This window comes from Dendrobates tinctorius, unplaced genomic scaffold, assembly GCF_039654945.1.
Source record: "Dendrobates tinctorius isolate UK_male_01 unplaced genomic scaffold, ASM3965494v1 ptg000250l, whole genome shotgun sequence".
NCBI lineage: Eukaryota > Metazoa > Chordata > Amphibia > Anura > Dendrobatidae > Dendrobates > Dendrobates tinctorius.
In genome coordinates this window covers 61,204,808-61,217,938 of record NW_027361917.1, presented here as the reverse complement: position 1 = coordinate 61,217,938, position 13,131 = coordinate 61,204,808, and the positions used below count along the sequence as shown (strand labels likewise).

Here is a 13,131-nt window from a genome sequence, read left to right as displayed (position 1 = left end):
CACTGATTTTGTGACGTTATAGCGATATTGCTAGCGATATCGCTATGTGTGATACTTACCTCCGACCGGCTCCCCCGCTGTCCATCGCTGATCGCGCGAGATCGGGCGGCTCCATTTCTCGTTGTCTGCTTCCTGCTGGGCTTCCTGCTGTGTGAGACGAGCGACGCTGGACGCGGGCGGGAGGACGACAGGATCGCTGTGTGTGAAAGGTGAGTATCGTGCGCTGCGTCGCTGCTGCATCGCTGTGAGATCTTCCTGTGTGGAAGCTCACTAGCGATCATTTAGCGATGCACCAGCGATCCTGACCGGGTCGGATCGCTGGTTGGATCGCTGGTGCATCACTAAATGTAAAAGGGCCTTTAGCGTTATACTAATATTACAGCTCTACTATTCACCAAAGCTGTCACTGAAGCATGACCTTCCAGATGTCAAGAAACTAAGAATGCTGCATTGCTCTGACCTACTCAAGAAACAACTTGATAAGAACCCTTTAAAGCGAACCTGCCAGCACTTTTGGCTGATATAAGATATGGCCACTGCCTTTCAGGGCTTATCTACAGCATTTTAGAATGCTGTAGATAAGCCCCTGGTACGACCTGTATTTTCTTGCGATGCCGCCGCCTCCTGCTTGATTCATTGCGCTCCTGTGCAAGCATACCTATCTGCACTGTTGAGGGCAGAGTAAAGTACTGCAGTGCGCAGGCCCTGGGAAAGGTCAGAGAGGCCCAGCGCCTGCGCACTGCAGTACTTTACTCTGCTGTCAACAGGGCAGATAAGTACGCCTATGTAGGAGCGCGATGCCGGGGAGCGATGAAGCAACAAGAAGGTGGCATCGCAAGAAGATGGGAGGCACCAGACCACCCCCTCGGGTGAGTTTAATAAAACTTATTTTTCTTATCGTTGAGGTCAGACCAGGGGCTTATTTACAACATTATAGAATGCTGTAGATAAGCCCTGAAAGGCATCTTATATCGGCCAAAACTGCTGACAGGTTCCCTTTAAATAAGGCTGTTTTCATTGTCATTTATTCACAAAACTAGTCCTAGAGTCACATGATGCTTTTGATGACAATTCATTTTTGTATTGTGTTTCTAGAGTACATGGTTCTTATTCTGTAAATTAGGCAATAGTTCGGCACAAAACATGGTATCAGAAAGTCAATCTCTAGTGCTGGGTTTAATGTGACTTTTGACATTATGCTGGTGACAATTATTCAGTCAATACTGATGATTTTTGTACAAACTACTGATTAGTGATAGTGGAGATATGGCTCTGTCTGGCTCTGTTAATGCAGATCACCTGTGGAATTTTAAGCAAAAAGGATGAAAGTGACCACAAACCATCAATAAATGGGTCGTCCAAACAACACAACACCTGGACTGAGGTTGGTGAGTAACATACTTTATGGCCACAAAATCTCTATATGGCTTTGTAATACAGCACTGTATGTCACTGTATCCTCTATACGAAGTGTGTTTGTCTTTTACTTTTTATAGGTTTGCTTGCAAATATTTTGTGTAAATTAGTCAAGAAGTTATATTATCTATACAATAAAAATGTTGGAGATATTAGTTTTAAAACATTGATTACTTGTTAATGTAGTTACCTAGTTACATATAGTGACATAGGTTGAAAAAAGACCTAGGTCCATCAAATTCAACCTTTCTCCACCAATTGTACATTTTGTCACAAGAGGTTTGTGTAAGATGAAACTCAAATAATTGTGTTCCTATTCTATAGTAGAATTTAAAAGAGCATAAAAATGATGAGAATATTTTATATCTATCTATCTTATCCCCCCAAAAAAGTTTTCTGTTTGTTTCTCTACGCAGTCATTTGTAAATTACTTTCTAGGAATAAAAAGGGTGGAAGATCTGTCAGTGTCAAAGATCTACATATAACTGTTGTATTCTTACCTTAGAATTGTGTTGAGGTTTCTGCTGACAGAGTTTGTTGGGCATCATGGAGCTGACCACATGTACTATGCTTTGTTTTGCTTTTTTTTGTCCTGAGAGAGTAAATTGATTGGGGCCTAGGGATAAAAGAGAAATGTGCAGTGACAAGAGTTTGCTACAGCAAGGGTCATGAGAGAGCAATAGCTGTGAACTGGGTTCCGGTGACAGCAAATTGGCAATGAGAGACATGAATTACTTCAGATTTACACCGAGATAACATTTTACAAGAGATGTCTTTAAATTATATCAAGAACTTCTATGAAGGATGTGTAAGTATTAAGTGACAGCATAGCATTCTCCTCAACCTCATACTGGCCAAGTACGAGACGGGCTTCTTTTTCCTTTACCGATTGTGTCAGTCAAGTCAGCATGGACTCTTGATTCGATTTTATTAAAAAAAATGACATTTTTACATTTCAGCAAAATGTAATCATGTGATTTAGGCGTCAACTTAAAAATAATAGTGCTTGGTCCAAGTATTGTGGAAAGTGGTTTGTTTTTTGGCTTTGTACTAATATTTTAACTAGCTAGATATTTGTTTTCCAGAAGTAAAGCTTGGTGTGATGTTCCTAAATAGTGTGGTACAGCCTACAGTTATTTATTTGCGAGGGCGTATCTGGAGATTTCTATCAACTCTATGTGGGACAACAATGGATAAATCTGATGCTCTATTTTCCTACATTGCTGACTCCTCTTTCACATAATACAATAAGCAATCGAGGCCTCCAGAGCCACGTTAGTTACGGGAAAATGCTGAGGACTATTTTCTAGCACAATTACAGTAGTATGTTGAGTGTAGTCTAGCCGTCTTGTATGTGTGATTATTGCACAACAATGAAAAAACCTGTAATCACTGAAGAATGTTTGTAAGTCATGTTTCAGAAATCTATTTTGAATAAATTTAGAGTATTGTATTATCATTAATAATAATAAAGAACATTATGTATTTTTATTTTTTTAACAAGTTTCCTATAAATGATTATTATTATTTTTGAAGCTCAGACCTCCAACCGTGATTGGTCAGTTCCACACCCTTTTCTTTGGATCTGTACGAATGTTTTTTCTTGGTGTCCTGGGCTTTGCTGTATATGGAAATGAGGCCTTGCACTTCAGTTGTGATCCTGACAAAAGGGAAGTAAACCTCTTCTGCTACAACCAATTTCGACCGATAACACCACAGGTAAGACAACATGGTTGGCACACCATAGCAATTGGTCGAGTGCAAATTGAAATGAAATGTAACTAAGTTGAATATTTTCTTATTCCATATACTGTAACTTTTTGATTTGATAGTAATGTACATCAGTTACATAGTAATACCGTTAATTTTCATACCGAGCCCTTCATTTCGGTTGTTTCAGCCTCTGTTCCGTTTCTCTGTTGTAGCTTGTGTTACCGATACTGACTCTCATCATTACATACTGACTCTCCAAATTGCACAGCGTCTTTAGTGTAGTGAAGTCAGTATCTTTATGCATTCCTATAAAACTCACATTGAGGCTCTCAGAAAAATACATAAAAACTAACTTCCGGTCCATACTTATGTGCTATCTGCCACTTTATCAGTAATATAGCTGATTTAAGCCAGTGGCTATATGATCATTGGTTGTTTGTTGGCTAAATGTGCTAGTGTCAGCAAAACTACTCAACTATTTAATGTGTATAGTTTCCCCTTTTACCAGATAATGGGAGGAAGAAGGATCAGGTATGTTAGTTTACAACATGTCCATTTCTCTTTTTCACCATGAAAGATAAGTTGCTATCAGAGGTGTTTGGCAGTGGCATATTTCGTGACCAATGTCGAAACACATCCGTGCTCAGCCACGTACACATGCATGTGGCAGAATTCTTAGAAATTGCTGAAAAGAGCATGCAGTCAACAGATATTGTAGTGAATGAGCAGCTTTATCTATTTATCAGTCACCACAATACATCTTTTTACTGATTTGAGGAATAAGAGAATAGCGTCCCCTAATGGGTGAAAATGCAGGGGTCAGCCATGATTAGTGTTAGCACTGTTTGTGGGCATTTAAAGAGAGTATACAGACATTACAGCATAGGATTGCATCTGCTGCTTTTTGTGAGGTAAGATATTTCCCTGCCTGTTTAAAAGCAGCAAATGTTTTACATCTCACAAATAATCAGCTGTGATCCCAGGCTGTAATGTCTGTATACTCTCTTTTGCTTCTTCCCCTGCCCAGGAGCTGTGGTATGAGCAGATCATGCCCCTGTACGGTCAGACAAAGCCATTACACAGTACATAGCAGGGGCACATTTATAAGATTATCTTAGGAACATTTTTTGACACATTCAATTCTGGAGTTTATTTTTATTTCAAGATCTATTGAGTAAAATGTACTTTATTTCTTGTAAAAGCCCTTTAACCCCTTAACGACTGACTATACGCTGTCCGATTTCCCATTTATCTCTCTCTCCTCTGATGATCTAGCACATGAGACGAGAGAGCAATGGGGTCCCCCGAGCCCCCTCTGGTACCTCCGGCTCTGTCCCCCGGTGTTTTATGGGAAAAAATGGCAGGCTCATGTGCAGTGCGACCAACGAGATCTGCTGTCTGGCACCCAGCAACAATAGGAGATTTCTCCTATTGGTTCATTTTGATCACTGTGATACACCCTATCATAGTGATCAAAATTAAAAAAAATAGTAAATCAAACCACCTTTATCACCCCCTTAGTTAGGTAAAAATAATAAAATAAAAAAATATTTATTTCCATTTTTCCATTAGGGTTAGAGTTGGGGCGAGGGTTAGAGCTAGGGTTAAGGTTGGGCTAGAGTTAGGGTTGTGTTGGTTTTACAGTTGAGGTTACGATTGTAGTGATGGGGTTACGGCTGTGGTGTGGGGGTTACGGTTATGGTGTTGGGGTTAGGGTTGTGTTGGGGTTACGGTGGTGTTGGGGTTACAGTGGTGTTGGAGTTGGAGTTAGAGTTGTAGTTTGGGTTAGGGTTGGGATTAGGGTTAGGGTTGGGATTAGGGTCAGGGGTAGGACTGTGTTTTGGTTGGAGTTAGAATTGGGGGGATTCCACTTTTTAGGTATATCAGGGGGTCTCCAAACATGACATGGCGCCCTCCATTGATTCCAGCCAATTTTGGCTTCAAAAAGTCAAACAGTGCTCCTTCCTTGCGAGCTCTGCCATGCGCCCAAACAGTGGCATTTCCCCACATACGAGGTATTGTTGTACTCAGGAGAAATTGGATAACAAATTGTATGGTCCATTATCTTCTTATACCCTTGTGAAAAAAAAATGTTTGGGTCTAACGTAAAATTTTTGTGAAAAAAATAAAATGTTCATTTTTTCCTTCCACATTGCTTTAATTCTCGTGAAGCAACTGAAGGGTTAATAAACTTCTTGAATGGGGTTTTGAGCACCTTGAGGGGTGCAGTTTTTAGAATGATGTCACTTTTTGGCATTTTCTGTCATATTAACCCTCCAAACTCACTTCATATGTCAGGTGGTCCCTAAAAATATGGTTTTGTAAATTTTGTTGGAAAAATGAGAAATCTCTGGTCAAATTTTAACCCTTATAACATCCTAACAAAAACAAAATTATGTTTCCAAAATTGGGCTGATGTAAAGTAGACATGTGGGAAATGTTATTTATTAAGTATTTTGTACGATAGGACTCTCTGGTTTAAGAGCACAAAAATTAAGTTTGAAAATTCCAAAATTTTCAAAATTTTTGCCAAATTTCCATTTTTTTCATAAATAATTGCAAGTCATGTCAAATAAATTTTACCACTAACATGAAGTACAATATGTCACGAAACAACATTCTCAGAATCAGTGAGCTATGTTAAAGCTTTCCAGAGCTATAACTTCATAAAGTGACAGTGATCAGAATTGTAAAAATTGGCTTGGTCATTAAGTACAAAATTGGCTCTGTCACTAAGGGGTTAACAGAGGGAGAGCGCTCTCTCTTTAACACCATAAGCACGCCATATATATATGTATATATATATATATATTTATATATACTGCATATATATATATATATAGTACAGACCAAAAGTTTGGACACACCTTCTCATTCAAAGAGTTTTCTTTATTTTCATGACTATGAAAATTGTAGATTCACTCTGAAGGCATCAAAACTATGAATTAACACATGTGGAATTATATAATTAACAAAAAAGTGTGAAACAACTGAAAATATGTCTTATATTCTAGGTTCTTCACAGTAGCCACCTTTTGCTTTGATTACTGCTTTGCACACTCTTGGCATTCTCTTGTTGATCTTCAAGAGGTAGTCACTGGAAATGGTCTTCCAACAGTCTTGAAGGAGTTCCCAGAGATGCTTAGCACTTGTTGGCCCTTTTGCCTTCACTCTGCGGTCCAGCTCACCCCAAACCATCTCGATTGGGTTCAGGTCTAGTGACTGTGGAGGCCAGGTCATCTGGCATAGCACCCAATCACTCCCCTTCTTGGTCAAATAGCCCTTACACAGCCTGGAGGTGTGTTTGGGGTCATTGTCCTGTTGAAAAATAAATGATGGTCCAATTAAACCCAAACCAGATGGAATAGCATGCCGCTGCAAGATGCTGTGGTAGCCATGCTGGTTCAGTATGCCTTCAATTTTGAATAAATCCCCAACAGTGTCACCAGCAAAGCACCCCCACACCATCACACCTCCTCCTCCTTGTTTCAAGGTGGGAACCAGGCATGTAGAGTCCATCAGTTCACCTTTTTTGCGTCGCACAAAAACACGGTGGTTGGAACCAAAGATCTCAAATTTGGACTCATCAGACCGAAGCACAAATTTCCTCTGGTCTAATGTCCATTTCTTGTGGTCTTTAGCCCAAACAAGTCTCTTCTGCTTGTTGCCTGTGTCATTGACCTGGTCTCTATTCTGAGCTGCTGATAACCTGCGATTTCTGAAGCTGGTGACTCGGATGAACTTATCCTCCGCAGCAGAGGTGACTCTTGGTCTTCCTTTCCTGGGGCGGTCCTCATGTGAGCCAGTTTCTTTGTAGTGCTTGATGGTTTTTGCCACTGCACTTGGGGACACTTTCAAAGTTTTCCCAATTTTTCGGACTGACTGACCTTCATTTCTTAAAGTAATGATGCCCACTCGTTTTTCTTTACTTAGCTGCTTTTTTCTTGCCATAATACAAATTCTAACAGTCTATTCAGTAGGACTATCAGCTGTGTATCCACCAGACTTCTGCACAACACAACTGATGGTCCCAACCACATTTATAAGGCAAGAAATCCCACTTATTAAACCTGACAGGGCACACCTGTGAAGTGAAAACCATTTCCGGTGACTACCTCTTGAAGCTCATCAAGAGAATGCCAAGAGTGTGCAAAGCAGTATTGAAAGCAAAAGGTGGCTACTTTGAAGAACCTAGAATATAAGACATATTTTCAGTTGTTTCACACTTTTTTGTTAATTATATAATTCCACATGTGCTAATTCATAGTTTTGATGCCTTCAGAGTGAATCTACAATTTTCATAGTCATGAAAATAAAGAAAACTATTTGAATGAGAAGGTGTGTCCAAACTTTTGGTCTGTACTGGATATACAAAACAAAAATCATATAAACCTAAATTTATCACTAACATTAAATAAAATACATCATGAAAAAATCACTGAGATATGTTGAATCGATTCAGAGTTATTACAACATACATAAACATGCAAGATTTGTAATGCAAATTTAACGGAGTTTTCCACTACATTGATTTTTTGGATAGGTCACCAATATGAGATTGCGCTTGTGTATGGAGCACAATTTCACACCTTCATCATATCGTTTCTTATTGTAGCTCTTTCAAATACAATTCCAGCAATACCTTTACATGATCATACCTCCATTACAGACAAATTAACAGTTGAAATGATATGCAAATGAGGCTGACAAGCTATTTGTAGATCTGTAGCCTCTGTCACTCCATCTCTTTTTCCTGTTTTGCGCTACCTCCTCCTGCTTGCCAGAGGGTTTGTGGGCTGTGTAACTTTAGCAAAGGAGCCGTCAACCATGCAGGAGGAGATGGTGCTGGATGGGGAATAGAACTTGAGTTACAGAGACTTCAGATCTACAGCTCATTTGCATATCAATTCAAACTCTAATTTCTCAGTAACGGAGGAAAGGACTGGCCATATAAAGCTATTACTTGACTTGTCTTTGAAACAGCTACACACGCATATAAATGGTTTGGGTTGTGAAGTCATAGTGACAGATTCTCTTTAATGTTGAAAAAAATATTATAAAGAACTACAGTAATAAATTTATTATTTTGTTATGTCTTGAAAACAAATTTTAATGAACAAATTCATGGTGGTCTATAGTCTAGAGCAGCATTCCCTTCTCCAACTCCGGCCCTCAAGAGCCACCAACCACTATGTTTTCAGGATTTCCTTAGCATTGCCAAGATTATCATCGCGTCACCTGGACAGGCAATAATTCCATCACCTGTTCAATACTAAGGAAATCCTGAAACCATGACCTGTTGGAGGCTCTTGAGGACCAGAGTTGGGGAACACTGGTCTAGAGGGACATGAAGGTTAATGATAATATCATTCATAATTCACTAGGAGTTAAAGCGGTTTTCCAAGCTAACTACAATTTCCTACCCTTTACTATTTAGGTTTCAAGAAAATGGTGCTTCTAATAAACTAGATTATGGCCCGATGCTATCGCATCGGGAGGATGCGATAGCATCACACCTCTTGCCATGTTAACCCTCAACACACACACTCCTCAACACACACTCCTCTCACCTTTCACCATCTCCACTCACTCTTTCACTCCACATACGACCCCTTCTCTCACTCCGTCTCTCATACTCACGCCGTCATCGCCGCTGCTCCACGATCCCCGACATCTTCTTCCGCCGGCGCCATCCTGGATCCAGACGTTGTCCATGCCGGCGACATGTTCTTGCGGCGACGCCATCTTGAGTATCGTGAAATCCCGCGATAGTCAAGATAGCGTCGCCGGAAGAACATGTCGCCGGCGTGGACGACGTCGGGATCCAAAATGGCGTCGGCGTAATCTCGCGAGATTTCGCCGACGCCATCTTTTTGGATCCCGAGTCGTCCACGCCAGCGACATGTTCTTGCGGCGACGCCATCTTGAATCTCGCGGGATTTCACGAAATCCAAGATGGCGTCGCCACAAGAACATGTCGGCGGCCTGGAGAACGTCTGGATCCAGGATCGCGGCGGCGGAGGAAGATGTCGGGGCAGCGACGATGACGGTGTGAGTATGAGAAACGGAGTGAGAGAAAGGAACGTATGTGGAGTGAAAGAGTGAGTGGACGTGAGTGGAGGTGAAAGGTGAGAGGAGTGTGTGTTGAGGCGGTGTGGTGTGTTGAGGGTTAACGTGCGTGTGTGTGTGGTGACGTCACCGGTTACAACTGGACGGAAGTTGTTACAACCGGAAGCTGGTTAGGGCATTTATTATTATAGATGATGAGGAAGAAGCCGTCTGTTGTTGGCGGTGATGGCGTGTAGAGGCTTCTACAGCCAATGTAATAGATTTAGAGTTAGGGGATTCGTGTGTGAGACGACGGCGTTTATAAGCCTTAATCTTGTCAAGTCGATGCTGTTTTTCCTCAGGAGTCTCATTAGCACGGCGTTGTTTTTGTCGTAGTGCTAAAGCTGCTTTCCTTTCACTGGCATTGGCATACTGTGCATCGGTATTGAATGGTGGTATTGATAGGGCAGAAACAGATTGCTGATTAGTTATGTCAGTGAACGGCATATGGGATGAAGTGTAGCAGTAAATTGTTCCACATGCTGATGTGGAAGCATCCTGTTGTGAGTCTAATAATAATGATGAGGAAGAGGGCGTCTGTTGTCGGCGGTGACGGCGTGCAGAGGCTTCTTCAGCCAATCTTATGGATTTAGAGTTAGGGGATTCGTGTGTGAGGCGACGGCGTTTATAAGCCTTAATCTTCTCAAGGCGATGGTGTTTTTCCTCAGGAGTCTCATTAGCACGGCGTTGTTTTTGTCGTAGTGCTAAAGCTGCTTTCCTTTCACTGGCATTGGCATACTTTTTGTTATGACTCATGTTGGCACAGGTAAAGGAGTCTATTTGGCAGTTATCTGGCAGTGAAGAAGGCGTCCTGGAGTATTGTAGAGTAAACAGATACTAATTGACCCTGTAATTGCCCAGCAGTAGTTATGAAGTGGTAGTGGCAAATTGGCCCTGTAGTTAGACACCGGCAGAGGAGCAAGACAGCAGTAGTTATGGCGGTAGAGGCAAATTGGCCCTGTAATTAGACACCGGCAGAGGAGCAAGGCAGCAGTAGTTATGGCGGTAGAGGCAAATTGGCCCTGTAATTAGACACCAGCAGAGGAGCAATGCAGCAGTAGTTATGGCGGTAGAGGCAAATTGATCCTGTAATTAGACACCGGCAGAGGAGCAAGGCAGCAGTAGTTATGGCGGTAGAGGCAAATTGGCCCTGTAAATTAGACACCGGCAGAGGAGCAAGGCAGCAGTAGTTATGGCGGTAGAGGCAAATTGGCCCTGTAATTAGACACCGGCAGAGGAGCAAGGCAGCAGTAGTTATGGCGGTAGAGGCAAATTAGCCCTGTAATTAGACACCGGCAGAGGAGCAAGGCAGCAGTAGTTATGGCAGTAGAGGCAAATTAGCCCTGTAATTAGACACCGGCAGAGGAGCAAGGCAGCAGTAGTTATGGCGGTAGAGGCAAATTGGCCTTGTAATTAGACACCGGCAGAGGAGCAAGGCAGCAGTAGTTATGGCAGTATAGGCAAATTGGCCCTGTAATTAGACACCGGCAGAGGACAAAGGCAGTAGTTATGGCGGTATAGGCAAATTGGTCCTGTAATTAGACACCGGCAGAGGAGCAAGGCAGCAGTAGTTATGGCGGTACAGGCAAATTGGTCCAGTAATTAGACACCGGCAGTAAACAGGCATAGGGCCAAGGCAGCAGTAGTCATGGTGGTACAGGCAATGCCAAGCGTCCGCACAGCAAGTCGGCGTGAGGTAAATGACGCAATTTCACGAATGCAAGATGGCGTCGGCGAAATCTCACGAGATTTCGCCGACGTCGTTAACACCTCTTGCCATGTTAACCCTCAACACACCACACCGCCTCAACACACACTCCTCTCACCTTTCACCTCCACTCATGTCCACTCACTCTTTCACTCCACATACGTTCCTTTCTCTCACTCCATTTCTCATACTCACACCGTCATTGTCGCTGCCCCTACATCTTCCTCCGCCGCCGCGATCCAGGATCCAGACGTTCTCCAGGCCGCCGACATGTTCTTCCGGGACGCCATCTTGGATTTCGTGAAATCCCGCGATATTCAAGATAGCGTCGCCGCAACAACATGTCGCTGGCGTGGACGACATCGGGATCCAAAAAGATGGCGTCGGCGAAATCTCGCGAGATTACGCCGACGCCATTTTGGATCCCGATGTCGCCCATGCCAGCAACATATTCTTGCGGGACGCCATCTTTGATGTCGTGAAGTCCCGCGATATTCAAGATGGCGTCGCCGTAACAACATGTCGCTGGCATGGGCGACATCGGGATCCAAAATGGCGTCGGCGTAATCTCGCGAGATTTCGCCGACGCCATCTTTTTGGATCCCGATGTCGTCCACGCCAGCGACATATTGTTGCGGCGACGCCATCTTGAATCTCGCGGGATTTCACGACATCCAAGATGGCGTCCCGCAAGAACATGTCGGCGGCCTGGAGAACGTCTGGATCCTGGATCGCGGCGGCGGAGGAAGATGTCGGGGCAGCGACGATGACGGTGTGAGTATGAGAAACGGAGTGAGAGAAAGGAACGTATGTGGAGTGAAAGAGTGAGTGGACATGAGTGGAGGTGAAAGGTGAGAGGAGTGTGTGTTGAGGCGGTGTGGTGTGTTGAGGGTTAACATGTGCGTGTGTGTGTGATGACGTCACCGGTTACAACTGGACGGAAGTTGTTACAACCGGAAGCTGGTTAGGGCATTTATTATTATAGATGTATAATTAATTATTAGTTTATTTTCGAAATATTTACGGTGTGTTATTGCTCACAGTATAGTAAAAAAATTTCCCTTTTTTTCCTCTCCAGGTATTTTGGGCCCTACAGCTTGTTACTGTGTTAGTCCCAGGAGCAGTTTTTCATCTCTATGCAGCCTGTAAGAGTATAGATCAAGAAGACATCCTCCAGAAACCAGTTTACACCGTTTTTTATATAATCTCTGTGCTGTTAAGGATTACTTTGGAAGTAGTAGCCTTTTGGCTACAGAGTCATCTTTTTGGTTTTCAAGTGAATCCAATCTTTAAATGTGATGCAGGAAGCCTAGATAAGAAATATAATTTGACCAGGTGCATGGTCCCAGAACACTTTGAGAAAACAATTTTCTTAATTGCAATGTATACATTTACTGTAATTACAATGGTATTGTGTGTAGCCGAGATATTTGAGATCCTGTATCGGCGTTTGGGATTCCTAAACAATCAGTAACCAACAGTATGTGCCATCTACTGAATTTCTGGTGCAGAAATATGGAAACATGCTGTAAATGCAACAAAACAAGACAAATCTGCAATTTTACTGCAGGTTTTAATATGTGTGAAATTACGTTTGGCAGCATTGATAGCATGTATTTAATTGTAAATATGTACGGTACATATTGAGAAAATATCAATTCGTATACATAGACTGATTAAGGCTATGAAGTAGGAGGAGAAGTACCAAAGTTCAGGTGATGATACAGTAGTATTAATATGACATGTAGTAAACAAATGTTTATTGCGGTGATGAAACGGAGTTCCATTTCTTTTATTTACTAATATAAGGGAGACCAGCATTTAATTCTTCTTTTGGGCCAAAAGTTGCTCTAAGTAAATATTCCTATTAATATATATTAAAATATTATTTAATTCACATACTTCTAAACATCACAATGTAAATAATAAGCCAAATATATGGTTTTATAACATATATGAATGCATGACTGAGCAAAACAAAGTAAAACTGGGTTCACACGTAGCAGAACTCTCGCGGAAATTACCGCGAGAATTCCGGAATTCCATTCCGCGGGAAAATCGCATTTTAAATTCCCGTGATTTTCCTGCGGAAAAACTAGCATTTTGCAAGCGTAATTATCTTGCAGAATTGCTAGCGTTTTCCAAGCGATCTGTAGCATCGCTTGGAGAACTGATTGACAGGTTGG

At 42.1% G+C, this 13,131-nt stretch overlaps 1 protein-coding gene across 1 annotated transcript; it reads left to right on the top strand.

Moving 5' to 3' along the window:
• The first annotated feature begins 2,185 nt into the window (after positions 1-2,185).
• On the top strand, positions 2,186-12,419 carry GJE1 (gap junction protein epsilon 1). The gene is made up of 3 exons (XM_073557400.1): positions 2,186-2,224; positions 2,953-3,135; positions 12,024-12,419. The coding sequence occupies exons 1-3, from the start codon at positions 2,186-2,188 to the stop codon at positions 12,417-12,419; spliced, it is 618 nt and encodes a 205-aa protein (XP_073413501.1).
• The last annotated feature ends 712 nt before the right edge of the window (positions 12,420-13,131 follow it).